Below are 18748 nucleotides of genomic sequence, written 5' to 3' on the forward strand. Positions count from 1 at the left end.
GGTCAATACCATATCTGTGTTGACGTCCTTATTCCTGTTCTAACATAATTCTTAGCCCATTTTAACATCTTTGTATGTTGTTATCCTAGTCTCTAGTTTCCTATTATATATCTCTGAGTTGTACATGTATAGTTCTTTTGTTGTTAATGTAGGACAATGCTTTCCTGATACTAAGTGTTGTACAGTATGTTTGCTTTTTTTTTTTTTTTTTTGAGACAGAGTGTCTTAGTCAGTGTTCCATTGCTATAAAGAGACACCATGACCATGCCAACTCTTAGAAAGGAAAACATTGAATTGGGGCTGGATTATAGTTTCAGAGGTTTAGTCCATTATTATCATGGTAGGAAGCATGGCAGCATGCCAGCAGACCTGGTGCTGGAGAAGGAACTGAGAGTTCTACATCTTGATCCACAGGCAGCAGAAAGAGAGAGAGCCACTGGGCCTGGTTTGGACTTCTGAAACCTCAAAGCCCACCCCAGTGACACACTTCCTCCAAGGCTATATGTCCTAATCCTTTCAAACAGTGCCACTCTCTATGAGCCTATGGGGGCCATTTTCATTCAGACCACCACACAGGGGTCTCTACGTAACCCTGGCTGTCTTGAAACTTACTATGTAAATCAGGCTGTTCTTGAACTCACAGAAATAGGCCTGCCTCTGCTTCCTGAGTGCTGGGTTTAAAGGCATGCGCCACCATGCCTGGCCATTTCATCTGAATTTTTAGTAGAGTTTAATGAAGAGAATGAATAATAAGTAAATTATTTTCTCCTTATCCCCGTGAGCCTTCTACAATAGATAGTTTGTGTCCACAGTTTAGCAGATTTACTACTTAAAAGAATGGCAAAAATAAGGATCTGAGCTCCAATACATAAGAATGTGTATTATAGATTATTCAGGGCATATGTGAAGTAGAAAAAGGTAATATGTGTAGAAAATAAGTGTGGTGTCTAGGTTTTTAACATAAGTCACAGAATTACTCAACTCTGGTTGATTTTTATCAGTTAAACTTTGTTTCCTGGAACTCTGTTTTAGTCATTGTTGTAGTTAGGGTAACCGTTGCTGTGATGAACACCATGACCAAAGCAACTTGGGGAGGAAAGGGTTTGTTCATCTTACACTTCCACATCACACACAGTTCATCATCAAAGGAAGGCAGGGCAGGAACCTGGAGGCAGGAGCTGATGCAGAGGCCACGGAGGATGCTGCTTACTTGCTTTATCCCCATGACTTGCTCAGTCTGCTTTCTTACAGACCCCAGGACCACCTGTCCAGGGATGGCACCACCCACAGTGGGTTGGGCCCTCCCTCATCAATCACTAATTAGAAAATGCCTTCCAACCTGATCTTATGGAGGCATTTTCTCAGTTGAAACTCCCTCCTCTGTGTTGATTCTGTCTTGTATCAAGTTGACATAAAAGTAGCCAGTACAGTCATCTTTACATCTTCAGAGGTTGGTATATTATGACAAATAGTTGATACTAAATAATTCTTTGTTTATTAAGTCAGAAGAAAAGAGAAATCATGTTTAAATAATCATTAAAGATTTTAAGTGTGTATTTGAAAGCAACCAGTCATATAAACCAGCTTAATTAAACCAACTAAGGAAATAGCTGTTGAGTGAAGCTATGTTAAGCAGATAGTATCATGTATACATAAGCAGTGTGATTATGTATGCATAATCAAGGCTGCTATACATATGGTCATGGTTTTTTGTGAGGTACTGTGCAATAATTCTAATAGTGTATGCTAGTTGGCGTGTTATGCTAGCAAACACTGCACAGATCTTGTTTTGGAATGGCAAATTAAACATGTTTTACTTCTATGAAGGTTGAAGTCAGTACGATCATGATGCAGAGCAGAGAGATTGGAGGCAGGTGGTGGTGTATGCTTCCAGGACCATCAAAAGGAACCTTCCCAAGTAGCCATCCATTTCAGATGACATGTCTGAGCATGATGCTTGGTACTCTATCTACCCTCCCTGAGCTCAGACTTACGTAAACAGGGAAGTAGCAGAGCAGGTTGCCGGCTTACCTAGATATATGCAGAGGCATGCTGAATTCAGACCAGATGCCTGTAATTGATCTCAGTTTTATAGTGTGTTATAGTATGTCTGCGAGAGGATAGCATATGTGCACTTCAGAGGTATGAACTAATCTCTCGTTATTACAAACCTACTCCAGCCAGCAGTGCTTGGGTTTCAGGAATGTCATGTGGAACTACAGTAACCATCTGGAATAACTGAACATCATAGTTAATTGGCTCTTAAACCAGTGACAGATATTAACTAATCCTAGAAAATTCCTGTAATGGAAGTTCTAAAGAATTTCTTTTAAATAATATGTAAGGTAAAGGACTTTAGACTATTATCATTCATGGGGATATAATACAGTAAATTTTAGATTTTTCTTTTCAAAGATTTGTTTTTAAGTGTGTTTATGCATAAGTGTGGGTGCTCGTAGAAGCCAGGGGTGTTAGATTCCCTGGAGTTGGAATTACTGGTGCTTTTGAGCCATCTCACATGGGTGCTGGGAATGGAACTTAGGTCTTCTATAAAAGTAGCAAGTGCTCTTAACCTCTGAGCCATCTCTCCAGCACCAGATTTTAAGTTTTTACAGCTAAATTTCTTATTTAAAATATTTTTATGTTTCAGTTGTTGCTTTTAAAAAGTTGAAGAAATGATTATTTGTAGAACAAAAGTTGGACATTTAAAAATGTTATTGGGAAACAGTCATTATTTCATGACTTTTTTTTTTCAGAATATAACTTAGTTATTTTCAAAAAGAAAAAAAAAAAGCTGCAGGAAGTTGATGTGCCGTACGAGCGAGCCAGGGTCTAAGTGGACCCAGACAGTAACTTGCTCGCCGTCTTCTTACTCTTCTCCAAATGTAACCACACTTGATGGTGTGCTGTCAGTTTCCTGACTGCTGGGGCTGGCTTATTTGCTTGTGTATTTGTTCCTGCCTACCATATTTATCACGATAACTGACATGTAGTAGATGTTAGGTACATGTTTATCACTTTTAATTTGCTGTCTACACTCAGCATATTTACATTCTTTCATAATTGTCAGCAAAAGATGCCAAAATATTAAAATGAGAAAGAGTAAAGCCAATAACTGCTATTACTTTTTTCCTAACATCCATTTTACTGTAAATAAAGTGCATCATATAAATATAAAATGAGTCTTGTCAAGATTTTGAAGTAGTTAAGATTTTACTTATTTAAAAATAGTAAATAATGTGATTAAAACAACAGAGACCAATACACACACACACACACACACACACACACACACACACACACACACACACACACAACACATCTCCTCTTTACAGAGAAAGTGTTTATTTTGTTTCTGCTTTCATGTTCTACAAGGAAAAAAAGAAAATAATAAGTATAATTTTAATTTGGAATTTAATGCTCAAAATGGCTGACTCTGTGATTTGTCCAAAATAGGCAAAAAGGACAGCTCGCTGTAGAGAGAGCTAAGCAAGTGGAAGAATTCCTCCAGCGGAAACGGGAAGCTATGCAGAATAAAGCCCGAGCTGAAGGACATGTGGTATGGTATTTTTTTCTTGAGATTTTGAACATATCAGTATTCAAAGTTAAGGCCTGGAATGTGTGTAAGTGTAAGTAAAAAGAATTATGATGTAGCCGTCTATTTATAGTAAAAGAGATTGAAGGTGTTCAGAATAATGTACAGATTATGTTTTCATATATCGTGTTTATTAACCTGTCCTCTGATATCTTTTATTGGTATCTTTTATGACAGAGGTGAAATTACATCATTATTTTACATTTTGTTCTTTAGAAAGGGTGGAAATAGGTAGGTATTCATATTAGAAGTTCTTAAATTGCTAGATTTTTTTCCTCACACATTTTTTGTTTTAAATACTTTTAAGTAGCAAAGAATTTTAGAAGGAAAAAAAGAGAAATAAGCATTTCAGTGCAGATATATAAAACTGTATTTGTTGAAAAGCATATTAGAAATAAAACTACTTTAAAACATCCAGTTAAGTCAATTACAAAGTTAAGTCATTTATCTAAGAAGATATTAAGTTCTGTGGTAATCATCTAAGTAGCTGAAATTCTCCATAGTTCTTAGTTGTAGTGTGCCGCAAACGTCTTTTGATCTTGTGCTCATAAAGCAAATGAGGATTGCTTCTGTCTGTTCATCTCCCCATGGAGCCTCCTGTTCATGCAGGATATGTTTCAAGCTATTTTGTTAGACTTATCACACATGTATTAAAGGCTCATAATTGGTAACTTTGCAAGTTTATTAAGTTATTCAACGTAAGTTTTCCTTTGAGGTTATATTATAAAATAATAGTTACAGGTTTAATTGGCCACTATTTATGTTTTAAACTCACATTCTCCAATTACTTTCTTAATATCTGGAATGAATCTGTATTTGTGACCTTTCTCTAGATGGGAAAAGATAATTTCTTGCCTTCTCCCTATTAATAGCATCTGAAATAATTTTGATTGCTTTTTTTTTTAAGGGCTTTTAAACTGCTGTATCTAGGCTGGCCTCTAACTCAGGATCCTCATGCCCGGGCTGGAGGGATAGCTCAGCCATTAAAGGCTAGGCTCACCACCAAAAATATAAGATCCTCATGCCCAGCTGAGTGCTGGGATTATAGGTATGCACCAGCATTCCTGGCTCTGGTTGCAGATTATTATTTAAAATAGTTACTGGAACTGGAGATGGCTCCGCAGTTAAGAGTGCTTGCTGCTCCTGCGGAGGCTCTGAGTTAGATTCTCAGCACCCACATCAAGTGGCTTACAACTACCTGGGGATCCAGGGGAATACCCTCTTCTGGCCTCTTGAGTGCCTGCGTTCACTTGTACATACACAGACAGACAGATACACATACTCATAATTTAAAATAAAATTTAAAGAATCTTAAAAAGTGGTAATTACTAGAACTATCAAGATTTAATGACTTTTTCCCTTACTGTTTTTTCTTAATCCTCTGACTATCACCAGTTTATTTTGCTTAATGTTAGAGAATTTCCTCTTGTATTTTGTTTAAAAAGACACTTTGCAAAATTTGTTGAGAAAATGCCTTTATTTTTTCCTTACACTTTAGCAATAATTTATGGTGATTTTAACCTGCATTTGTAGGTCTGAGAAAACATTTTGCCTAATTTTTTGTCTTTTCATGTATATGTATGTATGATGTATTCACGTGGGTATGGGGGCACATGTGTGTCTGGGTGTATGTGGGGGCTGAAGTTATCAGGCATCTTCTTTGATAACTCTTCTGCTTTATTCTTTGAGGCAGGATCTCAGTCAAACCCAGAGCTTACCAGTATGTCTAGTCTTGGCAGCAAGCTTGCTCCAGGCAGTCTCCATTCCCAGGGTGCCTTTCCAGGCAGGCTGCCACGCCCACCTGCCATTGACTGGGAATGTAGGAGTCAAACTGGTTCTCTTGCCTGCGTGGCATGTGCTGTGACGATTGAGCTGTCTCCTCCGTCCTGAGTTTGCCTTTGTTTCTGACAGACATCTTTGCTGGGGTGTTCTAGAGATTGGGAGCTGTGTATCTTCTGCCATGCCCGATTTCTGACAAGAAGCTATCTTTATCTTTTCTCACGTGTATTATATGCCTTTTCCTCTTTGACTCAGGGAAGCTGCTTTCTTTGTGCCTAGAAGCAATTTGATTATTAGATAACTCCTGAGTTTTCTTCCTGTTCATTCGTTTCCTGGGTGTGTAGGTTCAAATTTTCAGCCACTGTTTCTTCAAAACAAAATTCTTCCCGTTTTTTAGAATATAGTTTGCATATTAGACTGCTTGTGACTTCCTCCCATGCACTGATGCTCTCTTTCTTTTTCTCTGTGTTTGATTCTGGGTGGTTTCTATTGCTGTGTCGTGTCCTGGAGGACATTAATCTTCTGCTGTGTATTCTGCTGCTAATCTCATCCAGACCTGATACTTTTCATCTCCTATTTTTGCATTGCTAGAGATAAACCCAGGGCTTCTTGTATATAGGCTATTGCTGTACTTCTGTGCTCTACCTCAGTTGACATACTGTATTTTTAAAAATCTCTTAATATTGACTTGTTTTTATAGTTTTAGTTTATGTCTTTATAAGCACTGTTTCTACCTTGAAAATATAGAATGTCACTATAATAGCTGTTTTAATTTTGTCATCTACGAATTCTGTCTTCTCTGCTATTTCTGAGTCTCAGTTGATTAAGGTTTTCTTATTTGAAAAATCTTTTCCTATTTTTAATATGCCTAATAATTTGTAATAACATGTCAAGTACTGTGTACTTTATCTTCAAGTCTTTTCTAGTCTTTAAACATTTGGGGGATTATTTAATTATTTAGGAGTAATTTGAGTCACTGAAGGCTGGCTCTCAAGGTTCCCGAGGCTGTAAGGAACAGTGTTTTCCCCCATGCTAACTTGCCCTGTGCTGTGCAGGAGCCTGGCAGTACCTCTGCTGGGTACATGCCTTACTGCTTCCAAGGACTTTCTAATGGCTGCTGGAAACATGAAGCATCTGCGTTCTGATTAAGCTGCTGGCATTATTAGCTGGTGGCTCCTCAGTGAGAGACTCTGAAGAACTCTCCATCTTCTCAGCGCTCCCTGTACAGGTTTCTCTTCTCTGCTGTCTAACTGCAAATTCCAGTAGCCTTTAGCTTGCTGGTCTCCAGATAATGTCTCCTCAGCTAGGAGGGACCGTCCAGCTCTGCTCGGGTTTCCTCTCTTGTGCTGCTGCCTAGAAGCTCAGGCCAGACACGAACAGGGCAATTATTGGGCTCGGGCTTACCTCCCTTGCTCCCCGTCTCACAAGGATCTACCCCATGCTGCCTGTTATCCAGTATTTGAAAACTATGTTTTCTTGTATTTTACTGAAACTTTAAAAAAATTTTTTTAGTGTAGATTTAACCACATTGTTCTGTCATGGCTATAAACAAGTCTTTGATTTAAAAAAAAGTTTTATTTCTCAGAATTTTATTCATGTATACAATAAAATACTGTATCTATCCCCCATTACCCCTCTATTTCCCCTAAATCTCCCTAACACACACACATACACACACACACACACCCCTTTGTCTTTTTTTTTTTTAATGACCCAAGTCCTGCTAGTGTTTGCCCGTATATGCATGAGTGTGGGGCCCTCTAGTGGAACATGGGAAACCTATCAGTAGCCATATATCCTCAATGAAGAATGAGTCGCCCTTCACCAGCAGCAACTACATTACCAGTAGCTCCTCACTATGGGGTAGGGCCTGGAGATAAGTACTTCATTTGTAGCTGGCTTGATTTTATAAAGGTCTTTCACAGGTAACCATAGTGACTGTGAGTTCGTGAATTCTGCAGCCACATCATCTAGGACAGTGGTGCTCAACCTTTCTAATGCTGCGGCCCTTTAATATAGTTCCTCAGGTTGTGGTGACCCCCAACCATAACATTATTTTCATTGCTACTTCATCGCTGTAGTGTTGCTACTGTTATGAATCACAATGAAAATATCTGTGTTTTCCGGTGGTCTTAGGCCACCCCGGTGAAAGGATCATTTGACCCCCAAAGGTACTGTAACACACGGGTTGAGAGCTGCTGTTGTGAAGACAGATTTCACAGCTCTTTCCCCATCCTCTGACTCTTTCCGTTCTTTCCACTGCCTCTTCTGTGGTATTCCCTGAGCCAGTAAGCCATTCTTTTTTCTGCTTTTTTCATTAATTGACTTTTAATTAAAATTTTCATAAATGTATTGTATCATGATTTTCTCCTCCCCACCTCCTGACCGACCCCATTTTAGGTTCTCTGTCCGCCTGTCTGTCTACATCTTTCAAAAAAACAAAAAACTTGTTATACCATGAGGAAGTATACATTTGAAGTGTTTGTTTACGTGCTCACTTGTTTATTTCCCACGGTACTGTGGCGATTCTGCTCTGCCATCTGCCTTCGGTGTTGCTAATGAGACATGATGTTTTAGATACACTCCCTGTAAGCAGCTGTTTCTCTGATAACTCTTAGGACTGTTCTGAAGGTTGACTTGGTTATTTTTCAGTTGTTTGGTCTTGTTTTATTTTTCATTGACTTGACACAGGTTCTCACTGATACATGTAGCTCTCAGTATATCTGTTCACCTTCCGTTCTGAGGATAGTCTGCCTGATTATCTCCCTGAGTAATGTTTTTCTAAATACTTCACCTTTCCGGGAAAACTGCCCTCAACTGAGATTCTAACCTGTGTGTTTAATGTCCTTTCTTTTTTCTTCTGTTCGAGCCTTCCCCTCTTCTGCTTTGTTTTCCCAGGCTTCCTAGGCTTGATTTCCCAGCTCACTGATGTATTAGCTCTCTCCTCATCTGCTCAGTTTGTTTTTACTCCAGAACTTTGTGCGTGTGTTTGTAGAGTCTAATTTATTTTCTCTTTAAGCTTCTTTGTGGTGTTCTCATTTCCCTGCTGTTCCTGTTGTCACCTTATTCTTGGTGCATACCGGCTGTGCTGTCTTGGTTCCTTCAGCTTACCTTGTTAGCAGTTGGATGGTATCGGCAGTCCTCGGATGCTCATTGTTATAACAGTGTATGCACTAGAGCTGTTACCTTTCCTGTGAACACTCTCCAGGAAGAGCAGAACGAGTGGGCCTACTGCTGGAGGTGACCCTCTCACTGTACCCAGTCTTACTTGCCATGGAGCATGCTCACACCCTCTGTCACCACAGTCTTCCTGACACTCTTTTCCTTCTGTAGGTGTCATACTTGAAGCCAATGCCGTCCTCTTTCCTTATCACTGAATTCCTTTGTCTTTGCAGTACCAGTCTAAATCCTTGCTTGATTTTGAATGCCTAATGCTAATATGTACTCAATAAAGGGTCAACCTTTCTTTGTCCCCAGTACCGCCCAGAAACAAAAGCAAAATTGCAGCATTAGGAAGGGGATCTGTGTTGTTCAAGGCCTCTGGTTTCTGCTACACTATAGACACTGGGCCCTCACTGGGACTTCTCTTGTGTATCCTGTTGTTGCCCTGTGTCATGGAGATCCTGCAGCTTTGCATAGATGAAGTAGATGTTGCTGTGGGCCAACTCATACAGCCCCAGGCCTGGGTAGTAGCTGGATTGGTCAGCACACCAGCTCTTCCTCATTCTCACCACCAGGGTGAGCTCTCCAGCACTTCCCTGGCTAGCTCTCCCACTGCAGCAAGCACCAAAGGGTGGGGCCAGTTCTCCTGCTCTGGGGCAGGCTCACAGGCACCCAGACCACCAGGGCCAACTCTACTGTGTTGCCCAGGAAAATTGCAGAGACTGCTCTCCTGAGTGCCGCAGCCCATTGGGGGACAGGGCTAGCTCTCCCTGCTCTCATGACTTCAGGGCCAGCTCTCCCACCTGCCACAGGTAGTGAGGGGTTAGGGGGCCAGCTCTCCCTAGTTGAGTATAATTTATCTCTGTAATTATTTGTAACCAAGTGTTGTACAAGGATATGTACACTAGTGTATTAGGCAGAATTATCCAGCAAAACATACAGAAACATTAGAGTATATATTTATGTAAGAGAGGATTTAATAGATTGATTTACAGTCACAAAAGCAGAAAAGTTTCTGTATGGGAGTTTGTGGGCTAGGGAAGCTAATGACACAGTCTAGGAAGCCAGAACCATCTAGACATAAGATGTTAATACTCTAGTCCCCAGTCTCTGGTAGAGACCTGAAAGTCCCATGGAAAATTAACTGGTTCAGGTCCAAAGGCTGAGGAACCTGGAGTCTGGATGTGCAAAGCAAAAGGAGTAAAACGTGCCTGCTTTAGAGGAAGAGCCAGGGAAATAGGTTGAGTGGTTCCCCTCCCTTTCTTGGCGGTCTTTAGAGGAAGAGCCAGGGAAATAGGTTGAGTGGTTCCCCGTCCTTTCTTGGCGGTCTTTAGAGTTCTCCCTTGGCTCATCATTTTAGACTCTATTTGGGGATGATGGATGAGATGAGGTAAAGGAGAAATTGTATAAACTTTATTTTTTGTTGTTGTTGTTTTGTTTGTTTGTTTTTCAAGACAGGGTTTAACTGTGTATCCCTGGCTGTCCTGGAACTGACTCCATAGACCAGGCTGGTCCTGAACTCACAGCAATCCACCTGCTTCTGCCTCCCAAGTGCTGGGACTAAAGGTGTGCACCACTACTGCCCAGCTAGACTTTTTTAATTTTTTTACATTTTTATTTTAAATTGTGTGTGTGTGTGTGTGTGTGTGTGTGTGTGTGTGTGTGTGTGTGTGTGTGTGTATGTAGAGGTCAGAGGCCGACTTTGTAGAGTCAGTTCTTTCCACCTTACCTAGATTTCAGGAATTGAACCCAGGTTGTCAAGCTTGTGTAATAAGCATCTTTACTCACTGAGTCACCTCATCAGCCTGATTGTTTTGTGTTGCAGCGTTAGGCTCCCAGGAAAATAGACATTTATGGAGATTTCCAGTCATATTCTGCCTCCACATGTGCACAGCCTTCCTCATTACCAACAGTCTGCACCTGGTGGTCCATTTGTTAGAACTGAGAAACCTACATTGTAACCATCAAAGTCTGCGCTTTAGGTTAGGGTTCACTTTTGGGTTGTACATTTGGTAGGTCTGCACAGATAGGAAGTGGTACATGACCACTTTCACTGCCTTCAGAGGAGCTGCCTGTGAGGAGCTGCAAGGATTTCATATAAGAGCATACTACACAGACTCTCCACAGAAGAGTTTCTTTTTAAATTGACTTATAATTTAATCATAACAACATTTGCCAGTGTTAAGTATGTCCTGATGAGCAATTGACATATGCATATAATCATGTGCGTATTGCTTTATCATGTTACCAAACGTTTCTGCCATTTCCCCAGTTTCCTTATGCCCCTTTAGTTGATCACTTCCCTACCACTGATCTGCTTCCATTCACTATGGTGTGGAACTTGTTTTTTAGACATTTACTGAAAATTCTGAGTCATATAGTACTAAGGTTCAAGGTGTGTGCCACCATATCTAGCCATATTAGTTTTCATTCCTGAGTTAAGTTCTTTTGTATGGCTATCCCACAGTTTGAGTATCCATTCCTCTGTAGAGGGACATTTGCGTGGTTTCTAGTACTATAATATGGTCACTAGTATACTCAGTTACACACATGCCCAGATACTTGACTCTCCTCCCTCCTTTTGGAGCCTGTTTTCTGGGTTGGCATGCCTTATTATGTGTAGCTGAACTGGTATCTGTGATTACACCTTTAGACATCACTGGAGAAAATCAAAGCTATGAAGATTATGTTTGAACCATTTATGGTTTTCACTTTCAGCATTTTGTTATCTTTGATGCCATACTGTCATTATTTGGGGCCCTTATCATACTAATTATGTCCTCTCTCTTTTTAGCAGTCCTTCTTTAATCACACCTTCCTATAACCTCTAATTAGGTTTCTGTTTCTCCCATCATTAACTCTGTATAAGTCATAGACAGACTCCTCAAATGAATGAAGCTTTGTGTGTTTCTAGTTCCTTATCTATTATTTTAACTCTGTAAACAGTTTATTACCACACCACCATATTGAAAGAAGTCACTAATGTCCATCCTCTGATATATGTGCTTTTCTATTGGTTTTGTTTGTTTCTTTTTGTGGTGCGGGAGATTGAACGTAGGACTTCTCATGAACTAAAGAAGTGATGGACCATTGCATTGCCAGCCCAACTGAACCATTTGTGATCCTCATCTTACTTGACCTTCCTGTCATCTGAACATGATTGTGAACTTTCTTCCTTGCCTTCTGCAATTTACCCTGAACTCCTCCCCCTCAATTTCTTAGCATGTTCTTTGTGTAATTGTTATTTTTTTCTTCAATCTTTATGTGTTAATGCTCTTTGGGACTGTGTCCTTAATTGTTTCTTTTTTCCCCCTCTTTCCTTTTTTTGTTTTTTGTTTTCAAGACAAGGTTTCTCTGTGCAGCCTTGGCTGTCCTGGAACTCCCTCTGTAGCCAGGCTGGCCTCGACCTCATAGAGATCCACCTGCCTCTGCCTTCCAAGTGCTGGGATTAAAGACGTGCGCCACCACGGCCTGGCCTTAACTGTTTCTTTCTCTAAGTGTTGTGGGATGATCTCACTGACAGTTTTTTCTACAGGCACTTGTGTGTACATATATGTGTAAATCAGCCCACTTCCCAGCTTCTGACACTGCTCTAGCTGCATTCTGCATTCGTTTCTCCATACTGCATTGGCGTTTGTTTTTCTTTTATTTTCTTATAATTTACTTATGTGTGCCTGTGTGTGTGTGTCGTCATGCATGTCAGCGCCCTTGGAGGATCCTCTAGGAATAGTTATAGGTGATTTTGAGACACCTGACATAGAGTCTGAGAACCAAACTCCAGTCTTCAGCAAGAGCAAACACCCTTAACCGTCTCCCCAGCTCCAGCACTTCATTTTTTGACATTTACTTTTAAAATTACCATACAATAAGAGTGACTTTATCTTCAGTTTTATGAATTTTAACACATATATAAATGCATATAGACAAGTTACAAAAAAACTTCATCATGCCCCAAATTATTTTTGTTAATTTTCTTTTTTTTTTTTTTTTGTTTAAAGATGTATTTGTGTGTGAGCTTAATCAGGGTTGTCTGTGTAGCCACAGGTTTGTTTACTGTTTGTTACTACTCACTGGAGTGTGGTGAGCTCATCAGTGGTGCACAGCTGAAGACGTCTGCCCCTCCCTCAGAATTCATCAGTCGTGTGTTCAGCAGGCCTTAATTTTGTATTCCTTTTCTTTTTCATGTAATAAGTTACCATGATTTAGTCACTTTTAACAATACACATTTATTGACTCGTGGTTTCTGTGAGTTAGGTCTCAACACAGTTTAGCTAATGTCTTTCTACTCTCACAAGGCAATAAGGAAGGTCAGTGGGACTACGTTCTTATCTGAAGACTCAATAGGGGAAGGGTTTTACTCCCAGGCTCATTCAAGTTGGTGAGAAAATTAATTTCTCTATGCTCATGGAATGAAGGCCCCCACTGCTTGCTACCATCTTAGTTGGGGTTTTATTGTTGTGAAGAGACACCATGACCACAGCAACTATTGGAATGGAAAACATTTCGTTGGGGCTGGCTTACATTTCAGAGGTTTAGTCCATTATTGTCATGGTGGGAAGCATGGTGGCACACAGGCAGACGTGGTACCGGAGAGGTAGCTTAGAGTTCTACATCAGGATCAGCACGTAGCAGGCAGCAGGAAGAGAGAGCAACACTGGGACTGGCTTGGGCTTCTGAAACCCCGAAGCCCTGCCCCAGTGACACACTTCCTCCTACAAAGCCACATCTACTCCAGCAAGACCACACTTCCCAATAGTGCCACTCCCTGTGAGCCCGTGGGCGCCATTTTCATTCAAACCATCACACTCCCTGTCAACTAGGAGTTCCTCTTCCTTTGCAGAGGCCATTCATAGTCTCGGAGATCAACCCAAGTGTCTTTCCAACATGTCTGCTCTGTTCTCAAGCAAATACAGTCTATGAAGAAAGTATCCTTCCAAGACAGAATGATCCATAATGTGACAATTACAGGCTCTCCATTAGTCTTTTCATAGTCTAGTGGTTAGAAGCACATGATACTCAGAGGAAGGGACTGTACTGCACACGAGTTTATGAACCACATTCTTACTGTTTGACTTTGTTTTCTTTTTGAAGATCACTTTAGTTGATGGCAATATAACCATTGCAGTTTCATTTTTATTTAAGTATTTCTGTAGTATTTCTAGTTCTGTCCTTTATTTTTAAGGTACCTGAATGATTGAGGGTGAGACATATTGTAATGAATATATACTTGATTCATTTGTTTTTTAAAAAACTTATCAAATGACCTCTGTCTTTTAATGATCTATTTACATAATTGTATAGTAATAACATTCAATGACAGATTTTTTTGTTTGTTTTGTTTTTTGAGACAGGGTGTCTCTGTGTAGTTTTGACGCCTGTCTTGTCTCTCGCTCTGTAGACCAGACTGGCCTCGAATTCACAGAGATCCTCCTGCTTGTGCCTCCTGAGTGCTGGGATGAAAGGCGTGTGCCACCACCACCTGGTGACAGTATAATTTTTATATGTTTGGATTAGTTATGTTTTATCATTTTATGTTTACTTTCTTTATTTTTGTTCTTCTGATTCTTGCTGCCTTTATCTTATCTGGGTACTTTTTTAATATTCCATTTTAATCAATCATATCATTTTGATTATATCTTTGTCCAACTTTTCAGTAGTGATTACCTCAGTGACTAAGAATGCATACCCTCATTTTTCACAATCTGTTTATAAGTTATGTTTTATGTGTTAGTTCAGTAGTATGATGGTTAACTTTAGTTGTCAACTTGACACAACTTAGAATCGTCACCTGGGAAGAGAGTCTGAATGAGGTATTGTCTGCATTGGGTTGGCCTGTGGGCACGTCTCTGGGAGATTATTTTATGTTAATTGATGTGGGAAGACCTAGCCCACTATGGACAACAGTGTTCACTAGGCAGTAGGAAGTCCTGACCTCTGTGAGTCTAGGAATTAAACTAAGCAGTAAGAAAATGAGCATGAGTACTTCTCTCTCTGCTCTTAACTGTGGCTGTGACTTGACTTGCTTCTTCAAGCTTCTACCACTGTGAGTTCTGTGCAGTGATGAACTGTAACCTGGAATTATAAGCTGGAATAAGCTTTGTCTGCTAAGTTCCTTTTCATTGGGGTATTTTATTACACTAACAGAAATGAAGCCAGAACGAGTGGGAATGGAAAAATGCTGCCACCATAGTGCTTCCTTTACCTTCTCCTTGCAACCAGGAATATTAGTATATTAGTTGGTATGTCTCTGTGTGTATGTATGTGTGTTACTGGATATTGAACCCAAAAATTGCTGAACAAACACTATCACTGAGCTATACTTCCAGCCCTTGATTATTCCTTTCTATTATCTAATTTAAGAACTAAGAGAAAGGGAACATTTACCATAATTATTGTTCCCTTCCATCCAATTTTCCAAGCTTCTTATATCCCTTCTGTCCAAATAATTCCTTCTTATTTATTTACTTATATTACATATTTCCTTTTTCTTTTCTTTAATTGCTTCGTGGCCTTCTGGCTAAGATCACATGTACTTTTGTTTATTTGTTTTGCAGTGCTAAGATTCAAACTTGGCATTACAAACATGTAAGCCAAGGGCTGTACCACTTAATTACAGCCTCAACCCTAAAAAATTCCTTATTATTATTTATTATTATTATAAAGAGCTTGTAAATTTAAAAAAAAATGCTTAGCAAAATCAACCAGACTAAAAGTCTGTCAGCCACAAAAAAAAACAGAGCTAAAAAGAAGCAATTCCTTTAGCAATGCTTTGTTAATTGGTAGTGTTTTAATGAAATGGCCCCTTGTTGTGTAGACAGGGAGGCTGGTCCTGAGGGAGGCTTCCCAGGGAGCCTGAATCTCAGTCATGGACCACTGTGGAACCAGCAGTCCCTGCAGATCAGCTCTTCTAACCAGAAATCTTCTTCATCTTTCTTTTATAACAAGATGCCTTCAGGTGGTCTTCATTTGCTGAGTGGTGTCATTTATGAATCCAATATTCTGGGTGACAGTTTACTTATTTGAAAAATTGTGTTATGAGCTCCTTTTTTGTTGTTGTTGTTGTTTTTTGGTTTTTTGAGACAGGGTTTCTCTGTGTAGCTTTGCACCTTTCCTGGAACTCACTTGGTAGCCCAGGCTGGCCTCGAACTCACAAAGATCCACCTGACTCGGCCTCCCGAGTGCTGGGATTAAAGGCGTGTGCCACCACCACCTGGCCATCAACTCCTTTTTATTCTGTGTAGTTTTAAATGAGATATCTTCACCTGTTGAAAATTTTCTTCTGTAGTTAGTATTTCTCTGGATACTTTGAATATTTTACTTGTAGCTCTTACTTTTCAGCAGTATTGGGTTTTCTTTGGGTAGGGATGGGTTTTTAGGTTCAGTCACTTTATTGTTTTGATATCCATGCAATTCTGAAATATCAGCATTATAATACATAATTTTTTTGAAGTATGAGCATTATAATACATTATTTAACTGTCATATTTGTAGATGGTTTTACATGAGAATTGGATGGTTTTCCAACATTATTGCCATTATTTCATGAAAAAATCTTCAGTCTTTGGCAAGATCTTTAGTTTGGTTTGTTGTATTTTGATATGTTTTTGGGGGGTGGATTTTGGTTTTGTATGCTTGGTTTTTTGGCTAGTGGAGGGCTCGAGATCCAATCTAGGATTTTGCACATGCAAGGCAAGCACGCTGCCATCACACTCCATCTTCAACCCTGTCAGTGGATTTGAAATAGGTTTGCATTGTACCATTAGATGTGTAGAACACTGAACTTCTGAGAGATGACCAGTCAAGACCTGGATGTGATGCTTGTAAAGAGATGGAATGTTAGGGGAGGGCTCTCGGGAGACTAATTTCACAGTAGTTAGTAATGCCATTAATTTTTGTTTTATTGGTGCGACAGTTTTCGATCTCAGTTCAACATGACAACTGCGAGGTCTCCACTTAACAGTTTCACTTACATATACTACTGTATAGTATTGGTACTATTTAAGGTTAACCTTGATGCTTCAGGAAATAATACTAACATCAGTGATTTAAAGTTGTACCTAATAAATATTTCTCCACTAGTGCTAATACCCATGATGAGCTTAAATAATTTGAAAATGTAAATATATTTACACTGGCTTTTTATTTTTGAGTATGAGTGTAGGCATGTACAGATCATGATCAGAGGACACTTGAAGTAGTTGGTTCTCACCTGCTACTTTGATGAGGCAGGGCCTCTCTTTTCTTTGTTTTCTATAATTAAACATTGTTTCTATAAGAGCAGAAAAGTGTTGTATCCAATGAAAACACTACATGTCATAGTCCTGAATTTAGAGGCCTGGTTTCAGGAAGCATTGGTGTTGAGGGAGTAACAGTACACACTGTACTTGTGTATTCAGAACCAAGGTTTCAGGGACATTGCAGCATGTGATGTGGATGAGATTTTGAATTAAGCATTGGTCATATGTGTTAGAAAATACTGCAAAAGGGCATGTCTAACCTTCTAACTTGTCTGGACCACGTTGTTATCTACAAAATTAACACTTGAAAGCTATGCAATTTATTTTACAAAACAAATTGCAGAAAAACTCAGTCTCATGATTTTGTTTTGGGCTGCATTTATAACTATCCCACTCTCCTTTAACTCTGTGAAAAACTGTGTACCTTTTAAAAAATGAGCTTACATATATACTATGACACATAATAGGTTAGAGGGAGTACCAACCTCATACCTTGCTACTGTAGAAACTGAAGCAGAAGAATCCTTTAAGCCTGGGAACTCTGAAAGTCAGCCTTGGCAATATAGTAAGACCCTGCCTCCAAAAGTAACAACAGCAAATGCCCCATGACATAGCCTTTTTCTCTCGAACCACACGATGTAGAATTTATGAGATTGACATTTGAGGACGTGGAACTTACATGGAACAAAACTACCTCAAACACTTTCTGAACGTGACTTTCCCATTTTTTTTTACAGCATGGCTTTATTCTTAGCCCAGTTGTTGATTATGATCAGTCACTAGAGTCAACAAGCTAAAAGTTATCTTTGCCTTCTACTGTCTACCAAAGGCAAATGTTACCAGTTCTCTTTCCTAGCTATTACTGAGCCCTTCGGTTTCTGCCTTACCTTAGGCATTTCTTCTTTTGACTTCTGAATCTCCAGAGCCATTTCCTAATTTATACTCCCTCTGGTCTCACATGGATCCCTTGTTTATTCGTGCATGTGTGTATGTGTACATGCATGTGCACACACATACTCATGTTATCCTGGGCCTCCTTGTAGTGCCAGACAAGCACTCTACCATAGAGCTACATCACCCACCCCCATCTCTCTATTCTTATGTGTTAGTGAATATGAGGAGGGACTGAAAATACAATTGTAAGTGAAAAAAATTAGAATTGTAGAAATGTTCATTTCTATAAAAACATGCTCGTATGCATCCATACATATGAATAAAAGGATATTTGGGGGGATAATTCCATTAAAATTTAAATTTCTAAAATATTAGCTTTATAAATGTTTAATGATTTCTTTATTTTTTAAATTTTCCATAGTGAACCTCCTATATTTATGAGAGAATACACATATATCTGTAAATGAAGTAAGTTCAATCAAAAGTAATTTGTGAAAAAAAATTGTTCAAAGGCTCCATTTTAATCATTTATAACACTACTGGTGACTTAGAAAAATTTAAGCTATACTAGAATTAGAAGTCAGATTTGTAGAAGGTTAAAAATATGATTGACAGTCAGGAAAATGGAGATAATGAGTGTAAAAGTACATTCACCACACACTGATACAAGATAATAGATGGGGAGAGTGGATTAAGAGCTCTTTAAGTTTGAAGAAACTTTAAACATGATTGTAGGTTGAAGGAAGAGAAAGTAGATAATTAGATAATCTGGTCATTTTGCTGAAGCATGTGAATAATTTCTAGTAAGATAATTCCATGTTATCAATAAGCTGTATTTGGAAATGAGTCAGTCTGTGCCTGGGGCTAATTATTTGTAGTATTCTAACAGGGCATACCTGAGAGCAGAGTATGGTTTAAGTCTGATAACTAATGTACAACACATTTTTTGAAATCAGCAGTGAATATAAAAGTTTGTGTGTATTGTGTACTATGCACATAGACATCTAAAAATGGATTGGGTCTTTTTAAAGGCAAAAAAAATAGTACTTTGGGTTTTAATGAGGAAAACATCCTTAAAAAC

At 39.2% G+C, this 18748-nt stretch overlaps 1 protein-coding gene across 7 annotated transcripts in view; it reads left to right on the forward strand.

Moving 5' to 3' along the window:
• Positions 1–18748, forward strand: part of Nek1 (NIMA related kinase 1) — a 131761-nt gene that overhangs the window by 54945 nt on the left and 58068 nt on the right. For all 7 annotated transcript variants that reach the window (XR_008221476.1, XM_052752340.1, XM_052752339.1 and 4 more), the window contains one exon: positions 3457–3559. Coding sequence is in view for 6 of the 7 variants with exons in the window: in XM_052752340.1 (XP_052608300.1) it covers positions 3457–3559 (103 nt within the window). In the remaining variant the exon portion in view is untranslated. The remainder of the gene's footprint in view (positions 1–3456; positions 3560–18748) is intronic.

This window comes from Peromyscus californicus, unplaced genomic scaffold (assembly GCF_007827085.1).
Source record: "Peromyscus californicus insignis strain IS unplaced genomic scaffold, ASM782708v3 Scaffold_23__1_contigs__length_62951481, whole genome shotgun sequence".
Classification (NCBI taxonomy): Eukaryota; Metazoa; Chordata; class Mammalia; order Rodentia; family Cricetidae; genus Peromyscus; species Peromyscus californicus.